This window comes from Euprymna scolopes, chromosome 35, assembly GCF_053919585.1.
Source record: "Euprymna scolopes isolate OS-2025 chromosome 35, ASM5391958v1, whole genome shotgun sequence".
Lineage (NCBI taxonomy): Eukaryota > Metazoa > Mollusca > Cephalopoda > Sepiida > Sepiolidae > Euprymna > Euprymna scolopes.
The window spans coordinates 33,768,997-33,791,307 of record NC_136516.1 but is presented as its reverse complement, the minus strand read 5'-3'; the positions used below and the strand labels follow the sequence as shown (position 1 = coordinate 33,791,307).

General features: G+C 35.3%; 1 protein-coding gene across 1 annotated transcript in view; it reads right to left on the bottom strand.

Moving 5' to 3' along the window:
* LOC145259800 (alpha-2-macroglobulin-like protein 1) overlaps positions 1–22,311 on the bottom strand; it is a 207,523-nt gene that overhangs the window by 58,020 nt on the left and 127,192 nt on the right. Inside the window, exons 16-23 of the mRNA XM_080117585.1 lie at positions 15,607–15,718; positions 13,109–13,176; positions 11,893–11,998; positions 8,946–9,078; positions 6,011–6,239; positions 4,364–4,513; positions 1,812–1,913; positions 537–588 (exon numbers count right to left, since the gene is read on the bottom strand). Coding sequence (XP_079973711.1) covers positions 537–588; positions 1,812–1,913; positions 4,364–4,513; positions 6,011–6,239; positions 8,946–9,078; positions 11,893–11,998; positions 13,109–13,176; positions 15,607–15,718 — 952 coding nt within the window. The remainder of the gene's footprint in view (positions 1–536; positions 589–1,811; positions 1,914–4,363; positions 4,514–6,010; positions 6,240–8,945; positions 9,079–11,892; positions 11,999–13,108; positions 13,177–15,606; positions 15,719–22,311) is intronic.

The window sequence follows — 22,311 nt, the reverse complement described above, 5'->3', positions numbered from 1 at the left end:
CGGAATCGGGAATCATAAAAATCGGACCTTCTTGGAATATAGGAATAACAAATGGAATCACAAAAATTTTTTTCCGATGCCAAAAAATATTTTTTCATTTCTTTTTGTTTGTTTCTGCTTAAAACTTATTTTTCCGTTGCTGATACAAATGATAAAAATTATCAATATGTATTGATTTTAAACTATCAGTAGAACTAAAATCTATAAATCTCCCAACCCACCCTCCTGCACTCACAAGTGTGTTTTTATATTCGTGAAAATATATGTGTGGGTTTTTATGGTAATCTGGATAAAAAAAAAAAAAAAACACCCCCAACCCCCAATAAAAAAAACAAAAAAACAACAACTATTGCTAAATATATGAAGATTTTAAAAGAATCAGAATCAGTAACTGTATTGGAATTATGAATCTGTTATTTTATCAGAATCTGGAAAAATATTGGAATCGTTCCATCACCAGTGTGAGTGAGTGAGTGAGTGAGTGAGAGAGAGAGAGAGAGAATCTATTAATACAAATAAAAAGCAAGATCACAAACCTCTTGGACACACATATTCCGAATGGACAATTTCTTGCTGGAATCCTGGTGCCTGAAGAGAAAATAAATTTGAAAAATTATCAAAAAAAACTCTGAGAAAGAACAAAACAAACTTTAGTATTTTCGTTTTTCTTGGATGTTGTTTGTATCCTAGGGTTAGCACATGTGATGAGGTTCCCCAGTTTAAAAAAAACAAAAAACAAACAAACAAAAAAAAAAAACAATAACGCAGACAATTCAATCCTAAAACATATTGCTAATCTAACAAATACGAGATATTTTAATATTTTTTAGTGACGCAAAATGTTTAGTGAAACATACAATCACCCTTTTCAGTGTTATGTTTTTTCGGACTGCACACACACACACACACACACACACACACACACACACGATGATCGGTTTGGTTGTTTTTTTTTGTTTTTTTTTTTACAGCATATCAACCCACATTTTTACCAAATCCAGTCATTTTTAGTAAAAGTTTCTATGCTTCAAATTTTTCATATTTTCAAATATTTATTCATAGTGTTTGGTTTGGTTGTTTTGTTTTATGGTATTTCATATTTAGGTTATTTAATACAGCAATCGGAAAGAGAATTTTTAATTGAAAGTCCATGTTTAATTTCAAAAGAGTTTCCAGTAGGTAGCTGATCTGTATAAATCCTGGAGATAGAAAAGAGTTTTTGATGGGTAGCTGATCTGTATAAGTCCTGAACTTTAAAAGTTTGCAAATGAAGAGCAAGATATTTCTTGTGTGGAGACGAAAAATTATGTGCAGGAATTCTAAAGATTCAATATTTTTATGAAACCATTCCGGTTTCTGATTGGTTGCAAGCTTTTTAATCGGTTTTTGGCTGAAAATTTGGCTGCCAAGGGGTCAGAGTTCAAAAGATTTGACTTTTGCGGTCTCTAGCAAAGTATTCAACCAATTTTGGATCTAAATATTTGAAATTTTACATAAAGGGTATTCAGACATACGCAGCAAGCTTTTTAATCAGTTTTGGGGCAAAAATTGGGCTTCCAAGAGGTCAAAGTTGAAAGTGTTGATCTTTGCAGACTCTACCAAGCTCCTCTGCCAATTTTTTGTCTAAACACTTGAAATTTTAGATGTAGGCTACCTGGACATGAGTCAAACTTTTTAATATATATATATATATATGCACATAAAGTTATGAACAGTATATAGAGCCCGAGCAAAGCTGGGCTGAACTGCTAGTAGTCATATCAAATAGCAAAAAAAAAAAACAAAAAAAAAAAAAAAAAACTATTTCTTACCTTTACTTCGATAATGGCATTACTGATATCAGTCTTTCCAAAATATTTTTTTTCCATCGTGTCAACCGTGCATTTTTTATTTGGAGTCTCAACAACCACAGCCTAAATTCAGCAGGAAAAAAAATCTTTTTTATTCAAATCCACAATTTGGCAGTTATTTAAAATCTGTAACAAGCAAAGATGTATGTACATTTCATGTAGATGTCATTTGGTCACAATCACAATCCAAGCTTGAGAAAAAAATCCTGTTCAAACAACACCGTGATAACACTGATTCCACCACCGATGGTTTTCTCAACTGTCCAAAAAGTTCGACTGTCTGCTTTTAATCTGTCTTTTTAAAGTTGTTCTTAATTCATGCAAATTTTAAAGTTGTTCTTAATTCATGCAAATTTTAAAGTTGATCTTAATTCATGCAAACTTTGAAGTTGATCTTAATTCATGCAAATTTTAAAGTTGATCTTAATTCATGCAAATTTTAAAGTTGATCTTAATTCATGCAAATTTTAAAGTTGATCTTAATTCATGCAAATTTTAAAGTTGATCTTAATTCATGCAAATTTTAAAGTTGATCTTAATTCATGCAAATTTTAAAGTTGATCTTAATTCATGCAAATTTTAAAGTTGATCTTAATTCATGCAAATTTTAAAGTTGATCTTAATTCATGCAAATTTTAAAGTTGATCTTAATTCATGCAAATTTTAAAGTTGATCTTAATTCATGCAAATTTTAAAGTTGATCTTAATTCATGCAAATTTTAAAGTTGATCTTAATTCATGCAAATTTTAAAGTTGATCTTAATTCATGCAAATTTTAAAGTTGATCTTAATTCATGCAAATTTTAAAGTTGATCTTAATTCATGCAAATTTTAAAGTTGATCTTAATTCATGCAAATTTTAAAGTTGATCTTAATTCATGCAAATTTTAAAGTTGATCTTAACACATGCTAATTTTAAAGTTGATCTTAACACATGCTAATTTTAAAGTTGATCTTAACACATGCTAATTTTAAAGTTGATCTTAACACATGCTAATTTTAAAGATGATCTTAACACATGCAAATTATTGCACCTATAAAAATTGAAATATGAATGAAACTTCTTTACTTTCTAGAAAAAAAAGCAGTAGCCCGACATGCAAAATATCTGATATGCTAAGGAGCCAGTAAGTTTTCAATTCCGTCTCTATAGTTACAACTCGCGTGAGCAGATAACTAAATGTTTTGCTTGTCGGGCAACCATTTGCAAAGGGAAAAATGCGTATGCTCAGAGTTGTTTTTTTTTTTTTTTTGGTAGAATCCAAATACATGGGCAAACGTTAGTGTGGAGATTTGATGGAGTGTTTACTTAAGGGGGCGGTTCATTAGGAATTTGTTAACATTAGACTTGAAGACATCCAAGTTGTAGTCCGGAGGGAAGCAGGCAGGCGGAACAGAGTTCCACATGCGTGCAGTTCTAAGAAAGAAGCTTTGCTCATGGAATCCGCGTTTTGATTTAGGCACAGATATAGAGTGGGGGAAATTTTTCACAGTGGATTCAGCTAGACGGGTGTTTTTCGTGAAAGATTGGCGAGGGGGGACCAGGGATTGGAGTTCAGACGAGCACCTGCCATGAAAATAACGATAAAACAAGGATAGGCTCGCAACGTCTCTTCTGTGGGAGAGAGGTTGCAGGGTAGAGAAAAGGGCATCCCCCACTAAGCCACGAAGTCTATTTTGTACTCTGTCAAGGCATGATAGGCTGTTTTTGGCAGCTCCTGCCCAGATATGGCAACAGTATTCCATCCTTGGACGTACTTGGCTTTTATATAGATAGAGAATTGCATCAGTAGTGAGATATCTTCTGGAGCGGTAGAAGGATCCCACCATCTTTCCAGCGACCTTGGCAACAGACTTGATGTACATGTTCCATTTCAGATCAGGAGTAAAGGTCAAACCCAGAAGCTTGTCAAAACACGGGGCCTCACCCAGACGAGAGCCATCCATCACAATTGATGCCAGTAAAAAAAAAAACGATGGCGTTGTAAAGATATACGATACTTAGAAGTGTGAGAAGCTTTGTAGCCAAGTAGAAAGAGCTCATCTTCTTTGCAGCAGACTTGTCAGTGTCTTTTATGTATTTATTCTAATTACATGATATCTGTAAATGTTAGGTCTACTTCTAAGGTCAGTTGATCGATATATGCAAAGTAGTTCTAACTATAAAAATCTGTAATTGTGAACACAAATTCTTTCTTCTCTGGAAAACGGTTGGCTGACATGCTAAACATCTGATATGCTTTGAATCTGGCAAGTTTTTTTTTGTCTCTATTGTGACAATATCACAGTGCAAAAAAAAAAGATGAAAAAAAAAAGATGAAAAAAAAGATGAAAAAAAAGAAAAAAAAGATGAAAAAAAGAAAAAAAAGATGAAAAAAAGAAAAAAAAGATGAAAAAAAAGAAAAAAAAAGAAAGATCGTTTATTAAAAAAAAAGATGAAAAAAAAAGAAAAAAAAAGAAAGATCGTTTATTAAACAAAAAAAATGAAATAGGTCGTAAACTAACAAGCTTACCAAAACTGTAAGATTGACAGAACCAGGCACAAGGTCATCAAGGTAGATGTTAGTAGTGCTCTCTTCCTCGTTGCAAATGCAGAGATCTGGACCGTTAATCAAGCGAGTTGTATTCTTGGAAACATTCAGAGATTTCACGTTCACTTTGATCTGAACAAAAAAAATAAAGACAGGCAAATCATGAAAACTTTTTTGTTTACAAGCCAAATAAATACAGAAAGTGAAAAAAAAACAAACAACAAAAACGACAAATGGAGGAATGTAACAATATGGGAGGGTTTGAGAGTGTGACGTCACACGTCATGGCGGCTCTTGCTGCTGCTGCTGCTACTGCTGGTGAGCATCATTCAGTCATTTCAAACGAATCAGATGATTATTGTTGGCATTCGTTTACCCGATATCTTTCTAGTTAGAATTCTTTTAAAAAGAGATCAGGTAATTACAGAAAGGAGCATGTGAACGTTGCTGTTATATAGTTGGTCTATATAACGGTAATACGGCACAATCACGTTGACACATTGGTTCTCACCAGATCACTGAAGTTAAGCAACAGTGAGTTCGGCCAGTACCCGATGGGTGACCATCTGGGAATGCTAGGTGCTGTATGTGCTCTCTGCTTATCTCAGCATTGTTTCCAGTCGTCTTGAACTTATATATACTTGCAACTGGAAGTAAAACAGTACCGACTCAGGGAAGGTGTGGTTGGAAATTGTGCAACTCTTGCCACAATAATTTCCCACTCAGGCACCCCTCATTGGGTATCCATAGTCTGAAAAGACTAAACAGAGCCGCTTTTATAACGGTACCAAGGCAGTCAGCTCAGTGGATTATCTTTAGTTTATGTATTAGATAATCTTAGATATTAGATAAACCTCATACACACCACAGGGAAATGTGGCACAAAGTCAGAAGGTGAGGATGGTAGGTCAGTGTATAAGAGATAGCACATTCTGGCCTTGTCAGCAATCTCTGAGCCCTAAATTAACTACTTCTCAAAGAGAGAAGATAAAGCCTGGAAGAATGGACCTTCTAGGACTGCTCAAAATAGATACCTGAGCTCAAAGCCACAACAACTTTATCGGATTGATCATTGAGGTCTTTCCCGGTTGGGGATTTTCCTTTGGGCCCGCAAACAACCAGAATCTAAACCATTGTGAAGCGGCTTATTCCCTGTTGGCTGAGGTGTATAGTTCTGTGTCCTGTGCAGTTCTAGGAGGTCCACTCTCCCAGGTTTTGACTTCTCACCCTTTGAAGTTTACTGATAATCGCTTGAGGCGCCCATACCGGGGAATATGGATGGGGCTGTTCAGGTATATTTTGCAGGCCAAAGTGCACTGGCTTTTGAGATCCCACTTTCCCGACCTTGTGACACATCTTTCTGCTGTGGGAGGGGGGGGAGATAAATATCCGTATCCTCGACTGATATCAGTTGTATCGGAATAAAAATTCAATGATGTGGTTGATTCTAAATAACTTACATGAGTACCACACCATAAAAAAATATTGGTTTATTAGAATTAGAAGGTACTTTTTTATTTCATTTTTTTTTTTTTTTTACAAGGCAGTCACCACTTATCAAGGTTCGAAGGCCACTCAAGGATAAAGGTTAATGAGTATATGATTATGTTAGAATTAGAAGGCACTTACCGAGAGGCAGCTTTTAACGTTGGATTCTACGGTGATACTAACTGGAATTCTTTCCCCAGCAATGCATGTATATGGTACAATGTACGAGACAGAAAATGGTTGGAAGATGGTGATCAATGGCAGAGGCAACAAACCCAGTCCATCGGTCTCACTTGAACAAAACACATTTCCTGTCCACTCATTTGATGGGTACGGCACTTTCGTACTTATTATAGTACTGTCATTTGCACTGAAGAAAAACAATAAACAGAAAATCAGGTGGGCGAGATAGCTAGTGCAGATAATAGTGCTTAGGTTAGAAAATAAGTTGTTCCAAACAGAAAATCTGGAAAGGTTAACGATGGTTGGGAAATATAAGTGATACAATGTATGGCATAACGTTTAATAGTGTTAGTTAACAATTTTTTCTTTTTTTTAGTTAATCTTTTTCACTCCAAAGAAAAAATATTGCTATTTGAAATGTAAGGAATGTAGGGAGTTGAGCAGAAAGATGTCTGTTCACATTACATTTAAAATTCTGCAGGTTAGCACCGCCAGGAAAGCAGGAAACAGAGAGGGAATTTCAAAGTCTAGCTGTCTGAAAGAAAAAAACTATTAGAGTAGAAAGCTTTCCGACATCTAGAAACCTGAACAGTGACGGGTGGGATTTGGCTGCTTGTTGGGTTAATTGGGAGTATGTCTGTCGAGGGAACACAAATGCTAAGAGTTTGTCAGAGCATATTTCATCTCATACAAGTCAAGTCTAATAGATACAGACACAGTTTCTTTTTACATGGAAGTCACCACTTATCAAAGCCCAAAGCTCAGTCAAAGGTAAGGACAACAGCGTATTAATGGTTAATGGTGAAAATAGGGTAAAAATGGATTATTTAGGGGTCAGCTCAACAAGAACTTGTTTACATTGGATTTGAAGACGTTATATTGTAGTCAGCTGGAAAGCAAGCCAGTGGAACCGAGTTCAGAAATAAGCTTTGTTCATGGATTTTGAGTTTAAATTTACGTACAGATAGACTGTATGTGTGTGTGTGTGTGTGGTGGGGGGCTGTTGATAGTTGTTGTAGCTAGACGAGTGTTTTTTTTTGTGAAAGTTTGGTAAGGGGGGCATAGATTGAAGCTCAAACGTTTATACAGGATGGCTATCATCAACATGCATCTCAAATCACAGTAAGTCTTGACCAGTAGAAAAGGTCCATGTTAAGATGGCTAAATTTCTAGGAATTTTGTTTTACAGCAACCCAAAACAACATCTGACGAAATGACGTCAGTTGGTTGTTTTTGTTTTACGGCATATCAAACCCTTTCCAGGCTATTTAATGCCGAATCCAGTGATTTTGTAGAAAATTTTTTTAATAGGATATATTTGTTTTCTTCAAGTTGATTTCTATTTAACCCATAGTTGGGATCCTAACAGGTACTACCACTCCGGGTCAGAGTGGACCTGGGAGCAATGGCAATAAAAGGGTGACTCCACACTCTCACAAAGCCCGCAAGCTGGGGCCTCATCATCGGATATAGTTTAAGGTCATATCCAACACCGAAATGATGTCAGAAGCATAAAAGCCATGTAAAAATGTATAGGCAAGTGGAACATGTCACTTTAGCTTGAAACCCACAATCAGAAGGAGGAAAAGGCTTCATTTTGAATCTTAAACATCGCTGGGGGTAGTTTTTACGTGTACATCCGAATAGAAAAGTTAATTTTATCGTTGGTAAGTATAATTTAAGGGAGATAACGTGCATAGCGTTCAAGAGGAATAACTTTTGACTGTTCCAAGTTCGTGTCAGTTTTTGTTCCACGGATTGATCACTGAAATTTGAAAACCAAGAAAGTCCTTTTAAGGAATAAATATCCGTAGTTCCGACTGCAGATGGGAAAAGTCAAATCAAGTTCTGATTTTTTATCGGAATATACAAATAAGAAAAGGCGCTGTTGCTTGCCAGACAACTATTTTTTAACCAATTAAAAAGATTAAGTTTCAACTTTTGTATATTTTTTTTCAATACTCTTATTAATTTTGCAAGTTTTCATTTGGAAGATATTGGATACCTGTTCATTTAACTTTACTAAAAGGGTTAGGGTTAGGGTGAAAAAACAAACAAATAAAAAACAAACAGATAAAAAATAAACAGTTCAGTTCGTATTTTATAGAAGTACCGAAACATAGAATACATTTGAATAAAAGATAAAAATCAAGTTTCTTTTGTTAAATAACTTTTTGCAGACTTGTTATCACTTAGACTCCAGAGAATGCCAAAAGTTGTTCTCAAAGAGAAATCTTTGATGATGGCCTGTGTGACTACTTCTTGTGAGTAAATAATGATAATCTTCTTTCTTTTTTTCTTTGTGTGTGTGTGTGTGTGTGTGTGTGTGTGTGTCACCATAAACAAATAAGTGAAGAGAATCAAGGATCGAGGAGTGGAAGCACTAGCCAGACCTCTGCTGGATGAGTGCAAAGAGGACTGAGACCTTGGCGAGGCTTGTTGCCACCCAGATTCCAGTGAAAATCAATGGTAAGCAGCTGTTGTGATAACAGAAATTCAACTGCAAAGGTTCTCGAGAGAGTTATTCCTCTTGAACAAATACTGGAAATCTGGGGAAACTTGTTGTCACTCAGACTCCGAAGAATGCGACAAGTTGTTCTCAAAGAGAAATCTTTTATGATTTCTTGCGTGACTACTCCTAGTGAGTAAATAATAATAATTTGTTGTCACCCAAACTCTTTTGTCAATGAGTAATCTGTGATGATAGTCTATGTGAGAACTCCTAGTGAGTACAAATAAAAATAATACATTGTTTGTTTGGTGAAATTCATTAACGTTTGCCAACTCAGAAGTCTAGGGTGAATCTCTGAACTGATGGCCCAAGTACAGAAATTTTTTTGGATACCTATTCCTAAAAAGTACAAAACTTTTTTTTTTTAAAAATCTGTATTACGTTATCTCGACTTCTTGCCAAAGCCAAGGTTCAGGAAAATAATCCAATATTCCATATCTTTCTTCGGGAAGAAAAGAATCTTCGATCTTCATTTCATCAGTTTCAGGTTCTGGAATGTTGTAGAAGTTTTCCCCTGATTAAAAAAAGAAAAAAAGAGAAAAAAGAGACATCTATATCAAATTATAAGACAACCTCACATGTACTGGTTTTCTTGTCTTTTTGTTGTTTAAAATTAATTAATATTTATCATTTGATCATTGATACAAGACGTGGAATATTAAGTTTTAAACAAAAGCAAAGAAATAAAAACAATAAAAGAATTGTTTAGGGCATCAGAAAATAGGCACAATTTTTTACGATTCTGATACCCAAAAAACGTTCTTATAGTTTTAATTCCCGATTCCGATTAATAATCCCAGCACTAGTAATTACTAAAAGGTAATTCTATGTAAATGTCCCAAACACAATCGAAAAGGACAATTTATAAAGAGATTACATTGATGATATAAAAACGACATACTTTGATATTTTCAGGGAACTTGTAGCAGTCACATGACTGAAATCTATTTCCGGTAATTTCTTTTCTTTTTTTTTTACCATTATTTCACTGCAAACAAGGCACAGTGCCACTTTGACATAAAGGGGTACTATTTGGGACCAAATTTGCAGCGATACTATGTAGGGAGTTGAACAATGAAACATCTGTTCATATTACACTTGAACTTCTGCATGCCAGTATGGTTAGGAAAATAAGGATCTGGGAGAGAATCCCAAAGTTTAGCAGTTCGAGAGAATAAACTGAGTAGAAGGTTTTCTGGCATCTAGGGATCGCAACAGTATAGGGGTGGAATTAATAATCCCAGCACTAGTAATTACTAAAGGTAATTCTATGTAAATATCCCAAACATTTAGGAATAGGTATCCATAGTTCCAACTTCAATAATTACATATAGTACTCCATTATTTTGACCTTGTGACATAAATAAAAACATAAAAGTTCAGAGTAAAACCTGCTGACCCTTTTACATGATCCTTCCAGACCAAGGAAACGGCACCTGCAAATAAGTTCTTTGATACCATGAAAAGAAAGAACAGAGTCAAGACAATCTGTTAGAAGACAAAGGATATTTATTCTTCTTGATCTTTGTTCCAAATCACTCACCAGTGTGGTAATGGTGGTGATGGTGGTGGTGGTGGGGAGGTAGAGATCAATAATCACTATTTAATCGTATCTTAGAACATGTTAACATGTTTAGTTCTTCCATCGAACTGCTACATCTATGCAACAGATAAAAGTGCCGATTAATAATCAATTCTAAGTGAAAGTCTCTTGGAATTTGAAGGTTCAGACGTTGTGAGAATAATTCCCAAAATGAGAAGAATAGTTCAAATAATACAAATACAGGGTGCCCCAAAAGTCACTGAAGTGTTTTGAACTTAAATACATTCTTTATTTTTGATATCTTTCTGTAATTTTAACACATTTTGACTAAGACATTGGAAAATTAAAAAAAATTTTTTTTTTTAAATGCAAAATACAAACAATCTTTATTTGCATATTTTCAGCTTCGCATATTTGTGCTCTTTCAAAAATATTATTCATGACAGATTGCAGAATCTCTGGATTGCAATTTAACTCCCTTATTTCATTTTGTGAGTTGACAGACCTCAAAATGTCAAACTCCAAACCCTACAAGAATTGAAGGAAAAACCAGGAATGAAATAAGGGAGTTAAATCGCAATTCAAAGATTCTCAATATGTCATGAATAATGTTTTGGAAAGAGCACAAATATGTGAAACTTAAAATGGACAATATTTAAAATAGATTATTTTTCATAAATAAAGATTGCTTGAATTTTGTATTTTAAAAAAAAAAATTCCCAATGTTTTTAGTCAGATTGTGTTAAAATTACAGAAAATCAAAAGTAAAGAATCTATTTAAGTGACTTTTTGGATATCCTATATAATTTATCATTATTGTATCATTTTAACAATTTTAACAGTTATTTTGTTATTGCACCCCAATGTTCTATTCTTGTCTTTCAGAGTGTTAGTATACGTGTTAGATCCTAGTCTTTCAGAGTGTTAGTATAAGTGTTACATCCTAGTCTTACTACAGTGGTAGCATACTACTGATATACCAATGCTGTAGCCCAATGTCTATCTTAGTGGTTCCATTATCGTAAAAACAGCACAAGTTGTTGGTATCAGTCAGTTGGGATCAGGGTCTGTGTGTGATACCGTTGGTGTGACTAAGGATGCCAAATGCTGTATATTGTCCATTCATGTTGGTGCCAGTGACAATCTTCTTTGTCAGACACCAAGTCATTGACTTCAGACTCTTGGTGACCTCACTCCCTGGTTCAACCCTTATCTAATTTGTCCAATCTGCTCAGCTCTTAAGTATATATACTTTTAACCGGAAATCCTAGATGTCCGGTCTCTCTCTCAGTCATTTTCAGCAGATCGTCAGAATTGGTATATCTGTTTTTCTTCTCAGCTTATTGCTATCCAACAATTCATAAACTAGCAACCAAATTGTCAGGGCGCCATCCTGTCTAGAGTTCAATAGATTTGCCTTCCCCTCCATTGTCGCCTACTTATTCTATTTCCCTTTTCTTTTTATAAATTATTTCCTAACATTCTCTTAGCTGTAAGGGAGTGAGGTTCATAATATCACAATTAGGCTCTTAGAAATAAAGAATAATACTCCTCCACTCTGCACCAAATGAAATTCGAAGATTTTTCAAAAAATTATTTACTAAAAATAAAAATAAGGGAGGAAATAGCAACTTTATGTAGCTATTAATTTCATTCCATAAAAACCCAACTGAATGCATTTTGGTTTCTTTTCCATTATACTAAAAAAAAAAAAAAAAAAAAAAAAAAAATGGTGCACCAATGCTGTTTATTATTTTGTATTGTTTTAGGAATCGAGAAACTTACAGAGTTCATCAATTGTTTCTGAGGCGCCATAAGAAGGCTGCGAGTCTATCCAAGAACATGGTCGACTTTCCAAAGAAATGTCTGTGAGAAGGACCAAACCAGATGCCTAAAATTAAAAGAAAAAAAAGAAAAAACAGTTGAAAGATATCTGAAAAGATTTTCAGTCTAGTTGTTTTATGACTTGTCAACCCTCAATCATTTTGGTGCATTTTTCTTTTTACTTCAAATTCTTAATATCTCAAAATATTTGTAGATTGATTTTGTAACAGAGCTGCTTAGCACAAGCAGCAGCCACATGACACATATGCAAATGACCGAACCAGTGTGAAAAGTGACGCCACAACAGAGGAAGAGAAGGAAAAAAAAGAGAAAAAATGCACCACGGAGTGAGAACAAAAAAAAAAAAAAAGAAAAGAAAAATGCGTGTCAGTAGAGATGGACGTGTGGCCCCGTGGTGATGGTGGTAAGAGACTAGTAAACAGTGACAAAATGACAGAGTTTTGTAAACTACATAACAGACGAGATAAACTAAGAGACTTTTAAAATGAGAGGCAATGCATTATTTTGGAAAAAAAAGCATGAATAAATGGCTAGAAAAAAAAATGCTTGAAATTTTTTCCTTTCCTTTTTGTATCTTTGCGAACAATCTCTACATATAATATGTCGGTCTATGTTAAAGTGTAACAACTACATATATCTTGCAAATAAATATCCAGCAAACGATAGATACTACTTAAATCTGTTTCTGAGAGTCTATGCGACTGCTATAGGAAAAAGTAATCTAGAGGCAAAGTATGGTAAAGTTTGGAAAGATTTACACCAAAATTTCTTTCACCACTGATTTCGATTGGACTGGAGGAGGGACGCTTTTTTAATCAGAATCCCTGGACTTTGGAAAAGATTTTTTAGGAAATGTAATAAAAGGGTCAATGAAGCAACAATTTAATAAGAAATTAGACACGTGCTGCGTCACTGTATCCTCTTCTGTGTAAATTTCTACCACCCTTTCCCTACAATTGAAACATGATTGATTTATTTTTGTCAAATTTATTGAATTGAGATCGAAAACTCAATCAAGTCTTCATCACTTCAAATCGTCTCATCAAGTTCTTCTATTGACACCCGTGCAAAATGTCGTCATTCAACACAAATTAAAAAGTAAAAACAAGAATCTCTAATGCTTACACTCCTGAAAATACAAAAATAATTTTCTTACCTGAAAAGCATATATGGCATCAACATATTTGGAAGAAAAGACGGACGTTCCCCTCTTTCCTCGATAATCTGAAAAAACAAAACAAAAACAAAAACAAGACAGATAAAAAAAAACAAAAAAAAAAGCAATATATATTCTGTCTGTCTCTTTTTTTTTATTTTTTTTTTATTTTGCAGATTCAACATCACGAAACATTCGTTTCTAATTAAGGTAATGAACAACTGAAATGAGCCTCGTAATTCAGTGGTACATACAAAAGAAAGAAATTATTTTAAAAGCAAACTAAACAAGTATTGGTCCAGTATGAACACATATCTAAAGAAAATGGCAGAAACACTAGAGGATGACCTCCAATCTGTAGTGGAATGGCGACAAAAATGGATGGTCACATTCAATGCTGCCAAGACTAAACTTTTTTCTTTCAATAACTACAAGAAACCTTCTCTACCACCAATAGCAATGGCCAAAGATTCTTTATCTGAAAGTACATCTTTTAAACTCCTCGGCCTAACGTTCACAGGAAACATGAGTTGGAACAATTACATTGACAGCATTGCCAGGACCGTTGCGAAAAAGATAGGTTCTCTCTACCGTGCTAGAAAGCTACTAACGCCCGAAAGTATCCTGTACCTCTATAAAGCCACCATTAGCCCATGTATGGAGTATTGTTGTCATATTTGGGCTGGTGCATCTGCTACTAATCTCTCACGCCTAGACAAGGTTCAAAAGAGAGTCGCCAACCTAATAGGTTCTGAACTGTCATCTAAGCTTCATCCTCTGTTCCATCAACGAAATGTAGCATCCCACTGTCTGTTCTACAAGTACTTTAACGATGAATGCTCTGAAGAACTGCAACCACTTGTACCCCCTCGATGTAAATACCCCGACAAGCAGCAAAATCCCACCCCTTCACAGTTGAGATCCCTAGATGTAAGAGAGCCTTCTACTCCAGTAGTTTCTTCCCCAGAACCGCTAGACTTTGGAATTCCCTTCTAGGTTCCTGCTTCCCCAACTGTACTGACATCATGCAGAAGTTCAAGTGTAACATGAACCGACATCTTGCTGTTCAACTTTCCACCTAGTACCCCTGTAGCCTGTGTCCTTAATAGTAGCCCCTACATCAAAGTGGCAATGTGCCTTGTTTGAGGTGAAAATGTAATAAAAAGAATAAAAAAAAGTAGGCAATACACTGTTCGACTCACACATACATCTACTGAGACTATGAAAGACCAGGTATGGAGCAGGAGTTACAGTTGCACAGCCTTTTTCCTGGAGAAAAAGTATCAAGGCATCCTAACATAATTTTTTGATATACTATAGAGTCATTGCTTATCAAGGCACAGAGTCCATTCAAGGATGAGTGTCAAATGAGACAACACTGATGATCGGTGTTGGTTGATAGGAGTTTATTTATTTTAGATGACGACTTATTTACATTGGACTTGAAAACGACTATATTATAGCCCAAAAACTGATTAAAAAGCTTGCTGTGTGTCTGAATACCCTTTATGTAAAATTTCAAATGTTTAGACCCAAAATTGGCTGAATAGTTTGCTAGAGACTGCAAAGGTAAAATCTTTTGAGCTTTGACCCCTTGGCAACCAAATTTTCGACCAAAAACCGATTAAAAAGCTTGCCCTATGCCTGGATACACTTTATGTAAAATTTTAAATGTTTGGACCAAAAATTGGCTGATTAATTTGGTAGAGACCGCAGAGGTCAACTTTTAAAAAAAACTTTGACCCCAGTTTTGACCCCCTTAACATTTATTTTTTTGGGCTCAAATCAAATTCAAAAGTTTGATCCATGCCCAAGTAATCTACATCTAAAATTTGAAATGTTTAGACCCAAAATTGGCGGAGGAGTTTGGTAGAGTTCTCAAAGGTCGAATAGATGAAAAGAAGAAACTTTTGTGAAAAGAAAATTCTGAAGCCGATAAGGATGTAGAGTATGGCTTTGTGCATAGTAATCACACACGAATGAAAGGTATTATATGCATGCATGCAACACAGTAAAAAAAAAAAAAGGAACACCCAACAGATTTCACATTCTCCAAAATTCATGGCCTTTGAAGTTGAAGTCCAATCTAAAAAAATTCAAAGTCCAAGGGACAGGAAAGCGGTTTGATCAGTACACACACAGACACGGTGATACGCCACCAACACGAACCAGCATACACAATTACCAACCGGCCGTTCTTTCCTCACTGCTTGCCTTCCAAAACGACCTGAATTTATAGTTGTCGAAGACCAACTGATTTGCATATATGCACGAGATTTTGCGAGAGTTTCCGAGATCATACCATTACAAAACGCCGTCGGCGCCATCTTGGAATTCTTTTCTTATCCTAGCTTCGCAGCGATGACAAAGCACACATGCACACCTAGGTCGTTTGAACGGTAAGCCCTCATTTTCACAGCTTTTGCCACAGCCTTGTGTCTTATATTTATGAAAAAAAGAAAAAAAAAAAGAAAAATGGCGAGATTGTTGATACTAACCACCAGTTATGATGCCATGTTGTTGGGCTAACAACACATTCTGGCAGTATTTGTCCGGTACTGGAGATTCTTTCTCATGTTGATAATGGAAGTCTTTCAGTTTCTTAAAAACCTGTAACAAAAGAAAAAATAAACCTAAAAATACAAAATATATATATCCAAGTGTTATTATATATATTGTTTTGGCCAATATTAAATGGGTGACTATTTCTTAATACCAGGTGCTGTATGTGCTCTGCTTATCGCAGCATTGTTTCCAGTCGTTTAGTACATCTTGCCATTGGATTCAAGCAATGTCGATGCAGGAAAGGCGTGGTTGGGGATTGCACAATCAATTACATATGCTGTCACCCTTACAGCAGGGGGTATCCATTGTCTTTTGAAACTAAACAAAAGTCATAAATAGATGCATGCAGACGACAAGCCTGTGATGAAAAAAAAAATATATATGATTCAGGGTTTGACCATCATGAAATTGTTTTTACTTTTAAGATAAGTTTCCATGCTGTGATTGTAAACCACTTGAATTTCTACAAAAGTTATGACCACTCAAGATAATAGATACACACGTTAGTCAATTTTTATGCTCAGTGAGAAAGCAGTTTGTAATTTTCAAATGGGATTGCTGTGTGACCTATTTCAAATGACAGTAACATGTATATATGTTCGAGTAGAGACAGATAGAAAGAGTGTATTTGCTTTGGTTGGGCTCGGGGTACAGTCAGGAATTTATGCAAACCGGTTTGCTTTGTGTTCGGTCGGAAGTAACTATCATTTTGATTGCAAACCTATCGTTTGGTAGAGAAACCAATTATCATTGTAACATCAGAAAATATTGTTGATGTTTGAAAATTCTGAGTTGCAATTTTAATTGGAAGGGAAATCAGCAAACGTTAAAGGTCACGACCAAAGCAGAATGTAAGAAAATTCTAAACAAGCGAAATAAAAACAAGATGGCGACCGAATTTGATCTGGTGTCGTGTGATATCATTGTAACTTCATAAAATAAAATATTGTTTTTATTTTAAAATTGTGAGTAAACTGATATACCTACTTATGAAATAATGGACACCCAAAGACTATGAATGGGTAGCGATTGGTGGCAGTTATGGCTCAGAAGATTGACGCGTACTTCTGTAGCATACTTTTGCTAATATACTTTTTGTTAACTATATAATACTATAGTCGACTCCAAGTGTTAGGAAGTAGGAGAGAAAAAAAAGACAAGATAAGTAACAAAAGAAATAGCAAATAGGGTTTCTTAGTAGACAATAGATAAGAAGATAGACAAAAGAAACTTGACATGAGATGGTTGGTCAGAATGTGGCAGTGACTAATGGAAGGATCAAAAAATGGTCCTGTAGATATATTTAGATTTGGTTTGTGGGTACTTTGAGGAGTGGTTATAAGTTAACGACAATAGAAATGGTTGACAGACGACAAAGTTGGACTTAACGACAGTGACGGTTGATAACAGATTTGAGAGTTGAGTGGGGCACTTAACGAGTTGAGAGCTGGATGCGGTTGAAGGCGGATTGTGGCTTAGAGCAGATGGAGGAACGAACTGACCAACTGACTGACAAACACAGCTTTAACAGGAGATATAGATGGGAAGCTTAGCATGTAAAAGATCGGTAGTCAGACAGACAGAGTCTGTTTTCTTTTTATTGTAGGGTACAAATCACCCCTATTTGAGAACTAAGTAGAATCAACCAGTCCTATGAATACCACTGGTTTCAGAGACAAAAGGGAGGCATTCATACCATGTTTAACCGCATGCTACAAACACGTTCCTCTCATACCACTTTAGTGGCTCCTGTATTCTTTATGATAAATACGTTTATTTATACACTTTACACTACTTGTGGTTTCTTTCATTTGTGACCCCTAGTACGGGTCTACAACACGTTTGTTTCCCTATTTTGTTTGTTTTTTCTACTTTTCTTTTCTAGAGCCGCCAGTGTGAAAACGGCGATGGCAACCACATTTCTAAAAACAAGAACATTGAAAGATGGAAGAAAAGTCCATGGCACGCAATGTTTGAGGTTGGCGGTGCTGTCGAGCCAGGGGCTACGTGATGTCACAACTAAACCACTGTGTTTTTATACTTTAAGCCTGTTCAGTCCTCAAACTAGTTTACGACAACTGATGGAGTTTTACGATAATATAATATATATGGTATAATTCCTTCATTTACTTAAATAGGATACGTTTTTTTTAATGGAAATCGCTGAACATGCTCCAAGGTATTTTAAGTTTTCGGCAACTTTGAGCAGAATCCCATCAAGTGCTTTAAATCTTTCACATTTTTACACAACAATAGATTCTGCTAATTTAAAATTTTTTTTTTTTTTTTACATAGGCATCACCACTTATCAAGGCCAAGAGGCCACTCAAGGATAAGGGTTAAAGAGTGTACAGTAGACATTGGACAATATAGTAATCATTAATAATGAAAATTTGGTAAATTTGATAACTTATATAGAACGGCTCATCAAGAACTTATTTATGTTAGACTTGAACACAACTATATTGTAGTCAGCCGGAAAGCAGGAAAACGGAAGACAATTCCACAGGCGTGCAGTTCTAAGAAAGAAGCTTTGTTCATGGAATCTACGTTTAGGTTTAGGCACAGATAAAGAGTGGAATTATTGATAGTGTGTACAGCTAGACGAGTGTTTCTTGTGAAAGTTTGGCGAGGGGGGACCATAGATTGAAGCTCAGTCGAACACCTTCCATGAAAATAACGATACATCAGAGACAAACATCTCTTCTGTGAGATAGAGGTTGCAAAGAAGAGAAAAGGATATCTCCTACGAGGCTACGAAGTCTATTTTGAACTCTATCAAGGCAGGACAAGTCCTTTCTAGCAGCTCCTGCCCAGATGTGGCAACAATATTCCATCCTTGGACGTACCTGGCTCTTATATAGATAGAGAATAGCATCAGCAGTGAGATATTTACCGGATCGATAGAAAGATCCCACCATTTTTCCAGCGGCCTTAGCAACAGATTTGATGTACGTGTTCCATTTAAGATCAGGAGTAAAGGTCAAGCCCAGAAGCTTGTCAAAACTTGAGGCCTCCTGAAGACGAGAGCCATTCATTTCAATTGATGCCAGATGTGGATCAGAATGTTGATGATGTAAAGAGAGAAGCTTGGTTTTAGATGCATTAAAAGTAACCAGCCACTCCTTTCCCCATTGTACTACGTGCTCAAGATCAGAGGAGAGAGAATTGGAGAGAACTTGGTCGTTTACTGTCTTAGATGTGCTACCATAAATGGTAGTGTCGTCAGCATAAATGTCTACAAATGATGTAAGGATGTGATTTGGAAGATCATTAATGTAGATCAGGAAAAGAGTTGGGCCCAGGATAGACCCCTGAGGGACACCAGCATTAATACTGTGAGCTTCTGATTTTTGCCCCTCAACTACTACTCTTAAGAACCTATCAGAAAGAAATGATTTAATAATTGAGAAGACATTTCCAGCTATACCATAGCTAGAGATCTTATGAAGTAAACCTTTATGCCATAAAGGCCTTAGATATGTCAAGAGCAATTGCCCTAGAAAGGTGGCCTCCGTCGAGAGATTTGCTAATCCTATGAGATATAACTGTAGAACTAGCAGAACGGAAACCATATTGAGTGTCACTAAGAAGGTTATTTTTGTTGAGATGGTTGATTACTTCTGTATTTAACACAGATTCCAACAACTTACTCATGACGCACAGGAGACTTATTGGCCTGTACTGAGAGGGAGATGAGCGATCACCTGGATTCTTAAATACAGGGCATACTGATGAAATTTTCCAGGGAGATGGGAAACTATTCTCCTTAAGACAACGTTTAAAATTAAATATAAAAAAAAAACAGACAATTTTTTTTTAAACCCAGCTCATTCTCATTCCAAAGACTTTTGAGCCATTATTGACTCTCCAAAGACGCCATGTTTTTGTTGACCATGTTGTCGGAGGTTTAACTTACCAACTCAGCACTACTTGTTTTTCAATACGTTAAAACACAAAACTCATCCAAGTAGGCAAAATAGTAACTTATCTTGCCTTTGGTAACATTTATTTGTTATATATTTGAATATTTTTTTACCCTTTTTTCGTTTGTTAACTTCTCTGCTAAATCCCCCAACTCAGCCAACAATATTCTTGTCAAAAGAGATCCATATGTATTCATAGTGGGTTTTACTAAAAATGTACGACTAAAAATTATGTACGATCATTGTACGACTAAATTGCCACCGCTGCTGATTAAAGCCACTTCGACGCAGGAGATCAACTGGATCCGTCAATGTAAAATATGGTAAAACAATCCTGTAATAAACAATAAAACAAATTTACTCAGAAGTTTTGAGAGGTTATTTTTGGCAAATATCTTTTTTAAGTCAATACCTAAAAATATATTTACTGAAGAAAACTCCCGATTTTTATTAAATATTTCATTCTTGCACGAGCGATCTACTAAGTCCATCAGTGCAAAACATGTTATTAAGATAAACAATAAAACGACTTAGTCACAGTCGCGATTATTTTTTAGCAAATTCTTAAAGACTGAGACTTTTTTTTTCAACCCAGTGTGCCACGTTTTTTCATTTTTAATCTTTGTAAAATAAATAAATAAGTTTATTTCTTTATTATTGAAATAAAAACAAAACGAATTTAGTCAATCATAAATTCCAGCAGAGTTTTTTTTTTTTTTTTTTAATCAAATTTTACAACTGACCTTTTTTAAAAGTTTAAGTTTGTAACACAGTGTAACACTAGAAAATCTTTAAAAAAGTAGAATAAATTCCTGAAGACTGAAACAATGTTTCCAATCCCGTGTGCCTCTTTTGGGGAACTAGTTTTCCCCACATTTAAAACATTAGTGTCTAAACTGCTCTCGTGAGGGGGGGGGTGCAACTAAATAGCTAATATTTTTAAAAAAATATTTTCTGTTTTTTTTCTTTTTTTTTCTTTCTTTTTTTTTAAAATAATATTGCGTAAAGTTCCTATTTATGATAACGCGACTCTGATTCATTTCTCAAAAAAAAAATAAATAAATAAATAAATGAATAAATAAAATAAAAAGAAAAATAAAGGTCAATATGTGTTACTCGTCCAACCTGCAAAGGGTGTTTATTCCAAAAGCCGTTCTCAACATAGAGAGGTTGAAAATAAGGAAATGCCTTTCGGAATTACCACCCCATGTTAAGAATGGCTTTCGGTATTGCAGGATGGACAAACAGCGTACATTGATCAAAAAAACAAAACAAAACAAAAAAACAAAGGAAACTATTTTTAAAGTGGTAATCTCCAAAAATACCGTTAGGGCTTACAACATGGCCGCCAGAAGAGTCACGTGATCCGCCGGATCACGTGACTCTTTTGGCGGCCATGTTGTAAGCCCTAACGGTATTTTTGGAGATTACCTTTAAAGTTTTCTCAAACATTTTTTTTAAGTTATCATATTATCGACTACTGCTAGTTCTTTTGTTTTTAAATTAAACTGGAGTAAAAAGGTTCAAACTAAATCTTTTTTTCTTTGACTGTTTTTTTTTAAAACGAAGTTCGAAACGAAAATTTACTACAAAATTTGAAATATCTCGCAACATAAATAATTGTATTTCTATTTATTTTGTTTACTTTCTGGCTTAAGAGAGACTATTTTAAAAAATAGTTTAGTTTTTTGCAAATATCTTTAGGTATGAAGCTAAAAAGATATTTGTCAAAAAATAACCTCGCCTGAAACTTGAGTAAATTCGTTGTATTGTTCATTTTAATAATACAAGATGTTTTGTACTGACGAACCTAGTAGCTCGTCTGTGTAAAAGTTTCTTTAATAGCAAAACAGCAGTAGGAGCAAATAATCGCACAATTTAGTCGTACAATTTTAGTAAACCCCCTTATGTATGATCAAAATCCGGCACGACTAAATTGTCCGATTCGGCTCCTGCTGATTCAAACAACTTTACATGTTTCTATATGACAAACAGCAGGAGCAGTTAGTTGTACATTGATTGGGCATAATTTTGATCGTACATTTTTAATAAAACTAGTAAAATTAGTCATTACATCTTTTCGCTACCAAGCACAACACTCAGTTCATTACCTTTTTTTTTTTTTTTTTTTTTTTAAATACCCGCACTCGACATGCCAAACAGGTCAACTGCGATTTTTATTTTTTATAAGTAGTTTCAGTGCTTCAGAAACGTTTTCAACCACCAATAGCTAAAGATACATTACCTGAAAGTACTTCGTTCAAACTCCTCGGCCTAACGTTCACAGGAAACATGAGTTGGAACAGATACATTAAGACCATTGCCAAGGCTGCTGCAAAGAAGGTGGGCTCTCTTTACCGTGCTAGAAAGTTACTTATGCCTGAAAGTATCCTGTACCTCTGTAAGGCAACGATTCGTCCATATATGGAGTATTGTTGCAACATTTGGGGTGGGGCATCTGCTACTAATCTCTCACTCCTGAACAGCGTTCAAAAGAGAGTCGCCAACCTGATAGGTTCTGAACTGTCATCTAAGCTTCAGCCTCTGTCCTATCGACGAAATGTAACATCCCGCTGCCTGTTTTACAAGTATTTTAATAGATGCTCTGACGAACTACAAGCCCTTGTATCCCCCTCAACGTAAATACCCCCGACAAACCCGACAAGCAGCAAAGTCCCACCTCTACACAGTTGAGATCCCTAGATGTAAGAA